We start from the raw sequence: 9528 nt of genomic DNA, 5'->3' as shown, positions 1-9528 counted from the left end.
TGGTGCGTGTAAAATGAAAATAAAGTGGATAAAAAAAGAAGTTTTGGAATGGAGGAAAAAGGCTTGACATGTCTGGCATGAAGTGCTGAAAATGCTAAAATGATATTTTACAGTTTATTTATGCATTTAGCTGACGCCTTTATCCAAGCAACTTACACATAGCCTAGGCCTTTTCTCCCTAGTGACATATGACAGCAGCAGCTTTAAAAACATTAGCCATGCAAGTACAAAGACTATTATGAGTGTGTGAAAAATGTATAGCCATTCATTGCTGAAAATAGACATCAAAGATATGAAAAACATTATTACAGGCTATCTCGGCTGGAGGTATCTCATAAATAAAATAAGATCGAGGATTTTTTCCCTCTCAATCATCAAGACTTCACATCTACTAGTCCTCATTTCATGAAAATAGTTCCAGTGAACCTGTCTATACCACGTGGGGGCGTCCTATGCTGGCTGTACACACCATAGGTACACACCATCAGCCAAATCCCGCGTTCGCCGGTATCCAGTCATTCTCACAAAGGCGCGCGGCGCTGGTGGAGCCTTGTCGGTGCCACTGCTACTCGCCCTGTAGTTTAACAAACTCACACATAACCAAGATGGCGGACTCCGACTCGTGGGGTAAGAATCTTAACTTCAACGGAATTCTAGGCTTTAAAGTAAGTATGAGATGATCGATTAATATAGATGATCGTTGAACTTATTCTAAAATCTCCATTTGTGGCATTTCACCACAGACGCTGAGAACTTCGAGCCAACTGAATCGGCAACGGCAAAAAAGCCAGTGGCGTTGCTGGACAAATGGGAAGGCGAGGACGAGGATGAAGACGTGAAGGTAGCAGCATAGCTATTAAACGTTTATCAGTTAGCTGATGAATACCAGCTATTTGAGTATGGGATTTTACGCAGCTTTCTTTTCTAAAATACAGAAATGACAGTTTTAGTACCTTAGGTAGTTTTAGGCGTATTATTTCTATCACTATGTCACGATCTCTCTTGTTTGCCTGTAAAGGCAGCTAGCACAAGTTAGCGATAGCAGGCTTATGTTACTGCTAGCCGGCAAAGAAGTTACCAGACACTTAACGTTTGCCATGTAGATCACGTTAGCTCATGTCAGAAAGTTAAGTGATGTCTATATTTATCTTTTTTTCCCTTTGCTACCGTATGTGTCAACTGTCAAAAAATAGCAGCTTTCGCCTGGCACCGGTTCATGTTTTTAAGCTACAATGACGTTAGCTGCTAGCTAATAAGTGTTGCCATGTTAGCCGGCCGGTTAGCCAGCAACCACGTTGTCGTTCCGTATGCTGTGTGTGGAGACTTCCAGTATGCTGCTAAATGTCATACTTTTGAAAGCCAGCCATCCAGTGACAAGTTAAACGAATGGGGAAATGTAGTTGATACTGTCAGTTAGTCGTCACTTAAAATACCGAACTTCACATTACCCTTGTGATGCCGCCAGTTGATAGCTAGTGTTGCTAGCTGCGTACTATTAGCTCGCTAGCTTTGCTTACATGGGGAATTCAGTCTGACGTAGCTACTAGCAAGCTTTCTAGTCGTCAGATGTTTCCATATGTCAACTCAACTATTTTGTTTCTTGTAGTCGTTATAGCTAATGCCAGTACGCATTGGCAGTGGACGATTGTGTAAAACTCTACATGACAAATTACACATAATCTCATCTGCTGTGTGTGTTCGTGGTTTTGATGCCTGATGTTTGACGTACGTCATTCACACTGTCATTTTGTGTCGTGTGACTTGAGAGGGCCCGCATTCATTCGTCCCGTAGAGATATCTCAAATGATTCCCGAGATCAGGCGGTCAGTGGTGTCAGCGTCGTGTTCTGTGGTGTTACATCCCGCCCTTTGTGAGACCCGTTCCAGAGCCCTCTCCATTTCACGTACCGACTCACACAGAGCCGCGGAAACGACTAGCTTTGCTTTTCAAGCCTTAGACCTGGTATTCAAGCCTTAGACCTGGTAAACCAGCTGGGCATCCAAGTGCGATTTTTCTCGCTGAACGTGAAACTGTACTGGACAGGTCATCAGGTGCGCCTCCTATCACCAGATATATTTGAATCAACATTATGGAATTTTTGGTGTAAAACTAGAACTCTACCTATGTAAATACTATACTAAAGTCTTGCAAACAATTTTGCCGATAGTGTACTTTCATAAGGTCTTCAATATTGCATAGCTTGGATAAACGGTGATAAAAACCGGTGTGTGTGTGTGTATAAACAGATAAAACTGTCCTTCACTTATGCCTGAAAAAGTGTTGTCGCCTTATACATGGTACTTGATGTTGATATTGGCTTGTCTTATTGAGTCTTGGCCACTAGTCACCAGTATATTACCACACTATCAGGTTAGTGGCATAGATCAGTGAAACGGTGCATACATTGTGCTCCTTTTGAGCATCGTTCTGTTGTCTTTTTGTGTTGTTTTGTATGTTACCATCAGTTTGTTAAAGTTTTCATGCTTCCTGTCAGGCAGTTTATTTACTTGAGTCCTCTCCTCTCTATGAGTCTCTCAGTTCTGTTGTTTCTCTCCCCCCCCACCCCCAACCCCCCTTCACAGGACAACTGGGATGATGAGGAGGAGGAGGGAGGAGAACCGAAGGCAGCGCAGGAGAAGACAGGTGAGCAAGTACAACAAGAGACAAGTTATAGACCCTTTCAACAATAAAAACAAAAACAATGCTTGAACGTTCTATTTGGGTCCCAATCTACTTCCTCTGCATTAAGATAACATATGGAATGTTAAAACGGAAGCCTTGTGGGGCTAACTATGATGCTGATAATGGAACTCTCTTGAAAAGGGTCTATTAACGTGTTTCATGTGACGTATTCTAGGTTCTATAGCTTTGTTTACATCCACCTGGTAGGCAAGGGACAAGTTGAACCCATTGAACATCGTTGTCTGCAGCTGCCTCTCAGTAGGCTACATCTCTGTATTTCAGCAATGTCAACATTTCAGGCATCAATAAAGGTGATGATGAAACGTTATCCCATTGTTCAATATTTGATAGCCTGTCACAGGAACGTCATTTCGCTAAAATCGCCCTGATTTGGTGCATTGATCTGTATCGATAACGTTATGGGAGAACCTGCATGTAGCCTATGGTAGCCTAACTTTTTTTCTCTGTTCAAAACTCGAAGACGATAGACTTTCTTAGAAGCTGTGAAAGTTGTCCAGAAAGGAACATGTCTTCCCTCTGAAAGTTGACACAAAATCAAACAATATTTGATCATTTAACTTGAACTGAACAGCGACAGGTTTTGGTAGGCAGTAGACTAGCAGACGTTAAAACGGTAGCCTACATAGCCAGCGTCAGTCAGCATCATGTAACATTAATGTCGTTAAAGTCATGAATCTTGTAACATATTATAACACATAACAGCGATGACTCATTCAAAGACGATCTGCATGAATATATAACCACCCAGAAAAACTCAGAATGTGAGTGATACAGTTCATTAATTGTATGAGACTTTTTATTAGTTATCCATTGCTTTATTAGGCTGTTATGCTAGCTCAGCCTTTAAATATGCTGTTTTTTTGGTCATGTGGACTTGATTAAACGGGTAAAGATAATTCATAAACTGCTATTCTTACATGACTGAAGCAGTAGCCTAGGTTCAACAGTGGTGTTTGAGGTTGATGTCCACAAGCACGAATTTCACGAGACAAAACTGTTCCGGTAAAAATATTCTTGCCATGTTTAAAATGCTGCACTTTTTCCCTTCATAGCCTATCTCTTGCAATTCATTTTTGGATGACTGTAGATAGTTGTATTTTAGCCTACGTCTTCGTAGACAGTAGCCTAGGCTACACCATTAGGCCATCTTGAGAATAAAATACTTCACAGCTACTAACGATCATCCTCCACAACCATGAGGATAGGTAGGCTAAACGGTCGTTTGTCGCCTTTTTGCTTCTTATTGTAAAACCAACTGTTAGGGCCTACACAAGTGGTCGGTCAATATTTGATATTAAAATTTCAATTTTGAAGCTATTTGTAACTATGTGTAGCCTATGCAACCCGACTGTTGTAGGCTTGCCTACCACTCTGCAGTGCCTTGCCTACCATTCTTGCCTACCACTCTAGTTGTAAACAAACGGTCACATGACATTTTGATGTAGGTGCAAAACCTTAAGAGGAGGGAAGTCACATCTAGAGCACACATGCCCATAAAGGGCCTTTCACGCCAAGAAGGATAACTATATAACAATAATGGCAAAAAACTAGTATCGTCCTAGCTAATATGAAAGATGACGTCCACACATAAACTATAACAATAACAGCATGAAGAACTTTATCGTTGGGGATCACTCTCGGAGTGATTTTGGAAAATGATAAAAAGCTGACAGCCAATCAGAATCCATCACATTTTAGCCATCACATTCATCAACATGAGGAGAGACTTTCCTTATCGTTCGACAGTGTGGATGCTTTTATAGTAAAGGTTGTCTTTATAGTTATCGTTCCTGATGTGAAGGACCCTTAACACTGGGCCAGTGTGTTATTGACTGATGTTTGAGATCAGTGATAATTCTGGGCAATTCCGCGCAAAACTGTCACATCCATAACGGCAACACAATGCCATGGTATTTATTTGGCGTTATGGACGTGACAGTTTTGCGTGGAATTGCCCTTCTACAAACTGGAGGGCTGTGTCTTACTATAAGGACATAGTATAGTGACAAACCTCTGTAGGTTGACTCAGAGTTCAGGGTAAACCTCTTCAGAGGCGAGTCCATGTTTCATTGTATTAGCAAAATTAAGCAAAAGGGCTTTTATATATAGATGTAGATATAGATATATATATAGCTATATATAGATGTTTACCATTTAAGTTCACCACTCTCCATAACTTTACCTCACTGACCCTTGCAATGAGTTTGGAGAATACAATTGTAGTTTTCTTAATGACACATGTGGAATTTCCCCCTGTCATCCTTCTGTAGAAACAAAAGTTTCGGAAAAGAAAAAATTAAATGAAAAGATCAAAGAAAAGGAAAGGAAACAACAGGAAGAGCTGAGGAAAAGGGTAAGTGAAACGATAAACGATAACATTATTAAATCGCCATTTAAAAGGTGGTATATTCCTTTGAGGGTGTGCGCGTTCCTGTTAAAGGAAGTCTGAGCTTTGTTTAATCTCCGTTGGGTTGACGGCACAGTTCAGGCCAAGGCTCGAACCTGTGAACGTGCTGCACCTCGGACGGGGAGGCGGGCGTGCTAACAAGGTGGCTGAGACCCATGGGCTCTAACGTCTGTTGCTAGCACGTCTCGGGAGGTGTCGGGGTTACACTGCTACAGCACCAGCTCGCTACTCTTACATATTATTAGATAACAGCTCATACACTTGACATTTTCACATAACTGTGTGGATTACAGTTCAAGACAGTAGTATTTGTTTTGTAGAACATTTTTTTGAAAGGGAGTTTTTCTACACTAGACTGCATGTTATCGAAGGCTTTGTAGGTTTGGTATTTTCTCTCGGTGGCTGAATTGCAGTTACAGGAAGTTTGAAGTTTAGGCCTATACTACCAGGTGTTTGTTTTATGTGGTGCTTTGTAAACTTGATATTTTCCTCATTGCTATGAGAACTGTGAGTGTCAAGGAATCTGCCTTACTAGATTTGCTTTCCTGTAGTCCTTTTAAACGTTGTGTATTCCCCTTCCTGTGGCACCGGTAGTTGGCATTGCTCATTAATAGATGGATCTGTACATAAGATTGCTTTTTTTATTCTTTCATGCAGCACTGTGTAAGCTTGACGTTTTGCTCTGTGTGTGAATAGCAGTTAAAGGGAATTTGTATTATGGAAATTCATGCAGAGCCCTGTAAACTCTTGTCTCCCTCTCTTATGTTCGTGATCCGCAGTGTATTGATGTAAGTATAACAGAGAGGCTACTCCGGGCACGTAACTGAAGCTCTCTGTTCGCGGAGCGTCTGCACCAAACAATTAGCTGCCACTGTAATCAATGTATGTATGTTCTAAAAAATTCGACCTGGCTTCTAAAACTATTTTTACGCTCCACAAACGTGAGAGTGCTTCAGTTTGCGGACCCGGTGTATCGCTGGCCTGAAGGTCGTATGATGAGATTGCGTTTCCTGCGGTTCGTTGTGCGGTTACCTCTTCCTGACGTCTCTGTGTGTGGTGGGCAGTTAAAGGCCAGCCAGGAGGCCCAGGAGCTGACCGCGGAGGAGCAGGCCGCCGAAAGGCTCCGGCAGAAGAAGGCCCAGGAGGAAGCAGACATGGAGCTCGCCAGAGAGGCTTTCGGTGGGTCCGCTCTCACCACACCATGTGGTTGTTTGTTTGTTTTTGTTGTTTTTATTATTATTTAGTTATTTATTCTTTTTTTTTTTTTTCAGTGCTTTTCAAATTAGGGAGTCACAGAACCATGGACTCCATAGCTATTCATAGTGGATCTTTTCACTATTAGGCTATTATGCACATATCAAAACATATGATTGTTTTTGTGCACTTTCTGAGATTAAACGTTTGTTGGTCCTGTCATAATCATACATCAGAAAACAAGATGCAAAGGCAAGCTACACTCTGAGTCAAAAGTTTGATCCCATCATTTGATTCAATTTTAAGCTTGCAAAAGGAAACCTCAGATTTCTCCACGTGCTGACCCTGTTGAGTGGAGTTTGTATGGAGAAAGACTGTCACATTTTTTTTTTCTTCTAAAAAAAAAAAAAGGCAAGATGCAAGCTCCTGTGGTTTATAAAGCTCTTTATAAGTGTGTATTAACTTTGTGTTTTAGGTGTGGAATCTAATGCCATTCAAAACAGTGTTTCTGGAATCGACGCCCTTAATCCCTCGTCTAGGGAAGACTTTGTCGAGTTCGAGAAGCTTCTGAGGGAAAAAATCACACAGTACGACAAGTCCATTCATTATTCTACCTTCTTGGAATCCCTGTTTCGTGAACTCTGTATTTCATGTAAGTATTAAGTGTTTTTGCTCAAAAAGAGAGTGTGTGCGTGCGTGCGTGTGACAGTGAGACAGAGAGAGGGTGTGGGACTGCTTGCTCAAGAAGGGAGTTTGTGTGTGAACTGTAGCATGGCCTCGTGTACTCTATGAGATGATGCGTCACCTAATGGGTTCTCCCCTGTCTGTCGTTGTTTTTCGCTGCAGTGGAACTGGAGGACCTGAAGAAGGTCAGCACTAGCCTGACAGTTCTACTTAATGAAAAACAGAAACAGGAGAAGGTATGTTCGGTAGTCCTTCTGTTTGGACAGGAAGGAATGACCCTGTTGGGCCGAAATGTTGCCTTTTTTTTTTTTATATATATATAGTCCAATTCAAATTTGGGATCTACTCCAGTGTACAGACATTCATTCTCACTTTAATCATGACTGGAAGGAATGCCAGTTTCTCAAATAAATGATCAAACTTTTTAAAATTTAATTTAAATCGGTGAGAAAATAATCTTTTATTTGATCTGTAACATGCCTTAGCAGTGGTGTGAGGGTTTTAGCGCCTTGTCCTATTTGAAAACAAAAATTTCTTTTATTTTGTTGATTGACCTAATCCATCCGATATGTCAAACCTGTTCATTTTAAGACTCTTAAAACAATGCACCTGAGCTATTGATTAACCTATTGATTGAGTTTTGCCGTTTCTCAGTGTAGTTCTTGCCGTGCTCACTAAGGGGAGCTGTTGAGCTGCATTGTGACTTTTTTTTTCCATTACACATTTACTGTTGGATGTTTACTATTAATAACTAACTCATTGAGAATGTATGCGCTCATGCTTACATCCCCATGTTAAAATCAACACGGTTCATTCAACAAATGTGACTTAGCTGTGTCTGTGTCTGTCTGCCTGTCTTCATGCATGTTTTGTGGCTTTGTTTTGTCCCTCAGCAACTGGCCAAGGGGAAGAAGAAGAAGAAGACCAATCTCAATCTGGCGGGCGGAGGCCTGAAGGCGAAGAAGAAAGACGATCTGGATGATTACGGCGGGTTTGGCGCTGGCTACGAACAGGACTACGAGGATTTCATGTGACCACGGCTTGAACTCCCAACGCTCGCGTCCGATTCCTCCACCCCAAAACAAACAAACAAACAAACAAACACTCGACTTGACCAGCGCGTCCCTCGTGCAAGCCCATGCCACCAGGCAAAGCTGGCTGCTGAACAAACATGTCATCCCTGCGCTCTGCCCTTGCCGTGTGTGAGGGCAACATCAAAGGGAGCTGCTTACACCACTTGTCTTTTGGTCAATAGAAAGAGAATGAGAGAGAAAAAATATACATATATTATTATATATTGAATTGCCTTGTACTTTTCCTTTTCTTTTTTCTTTTTTGTGAATTGGCCAGCCTTCTAAAAAGAAGAGCTTTATGAAGTAAGTCCTGTGCTTCAAGTGTCCTCATCAGTGGCTGTGCTTAACCTACACATTTTTGCCTGATTTTTTTTTTTTTCTTTTTTTTTTTTCTCCCCCCTCCCCCCCCCCCCCCCCCCCCCCCCCCAAAAAAGAAATGAAAGTACAATTTCAGAAATAGAATCATGTTTTCTTGTCAACTGAAGAGAGAAAAAAGAAAAGAAAATGTCTGACAAAAGTATTGCTCTTTCATAATTGCAGTTCCATAGAAACTAATTTGATGTTCTCTATGCAAGAAATTTCCGAATGTTTATATTACTACGTGGAGTATTTTGCTTACCTGGCGAATTGTTGTTTTTTTTCTACTGGGAGGTGTGTAGCATCTAGAACTACAATTGCCAAACACAGATCTGATGCACATGTCCTCGATTTCAGAGAGTGGCTTTTAAGTTCCTAGTTCTTTCCAGGGCTTTTAAAACACACTACACAGAGGCCAGGGCCTGGAGTGATGGAATAAATTAAACAAAATAATAACAAGTCATTAGTCATGAAGAGATGCACATTGAAACGATGCGCATGCATTTCACGAAATGCAGCTTTGCCCCTTTTGCAGCCATCGCCGTTCTCTTTATGGAGTAGTCCTTGCAAGCAAGCAGTGGCTAAAAACATTCTTTAAAACAAGGAAGTTGGAGAAGAGGGAAAAAAAGCTCAATAAATCTAGTTTCAGATTAACCTGGATTTTTTGATTTTTTTTTTTTGTGCATTTTTAAAAGAGATAAAAAATGTAAAAAAGGAGAGAGGGGGTAGCTTTAAGGCACTCGTGCAGCATGGAGGGCAATTGGAGGCGATGTAACAGGAGTGGAGGCTCTAGAAAGTTCTTTCATGACTGATCTCTTGACTCGGCTTCGGCAGGCTTGTATCAAGTGTCTGGTGAAGCAGTTTTGGCTGGACAGATGTAGCCAATGGGGTTCTCAGCCTTACTGTGGAACAGTTTAGGCTTCCTCCCACCTCTTCTCACTATTGAAAACCATTTGCCTCCACAACTTTGGTCTGATTTGACATGGACAACAGAGATCGCCTGCAATGTTTTTTTTAAGTATCTAATTTAATAAACTCATCAGCCAAGTTCTTGGTGGTGTGATGGAATAATTAAATAATTAAACATGGCTGTTTGAATCAGAACGCATC

General features: G+C 41.3%; 1 protein-coding gene across 2 annotated transcripts; it reads left to right on the top strand.

Annotated features, from left to right (window-relative positions):
• The first annotated feature begins 468 nt into the window (after positions 1 to 468).
• eif3jb (eukaryotic translation initiation factor 3, subunit Jb) lies at positions 469 to 9519 on the top strand. Of its 2 annotated transcripts, XM_042075080.1 has the most exons (9): positions 469 to 627; positions 744 to 841; positions 2583 to 2643; positions 4974 to 5056; positions 5890 to 5898; positions 6175 to 6289; positions 6780 to 6956; positions 7151 to 7224; positions 7882 to 9519. In XM_042075080.1, exons 1-9 carry the CDS (start codon positions 606 to 608, stop codon positions 8020 to 8022), a joined length of 780 nt encoding a protein of 259 aa, XP_041931014.1. In that variant the 5' UTR covers positions 469 to 605; the 3' UTR covers positions 8023 to 9519. The 2 variants fall into 2 exon arrangements, with proteins under 2 accessions (XP_041931014.1, XP_041931015.1); XM_042075081.1 differs by lacking the exon at positions 5890 to 5898.
• Positions 9520 to 9528: the final 9 nt, after the last annotated feature.

Source organism: Alosa sapidissima, chromosome 20, assembly GCF_018492685.1.
Source record: "Alosa sapidissima isolate fAloSap1 chromosome 20, fAloSap1.pri, whole genome shotgun sequence".
Taxonomy (NCBI): Eukaryota; Metazoa; Chordata; class Actinopteri; order Clupeiformes; family Clupeidae; genus Alosa; species Alosa sapidissima.
This window is presented reverse-complemented; position numbering and strand designations above follow the sequence as displayed.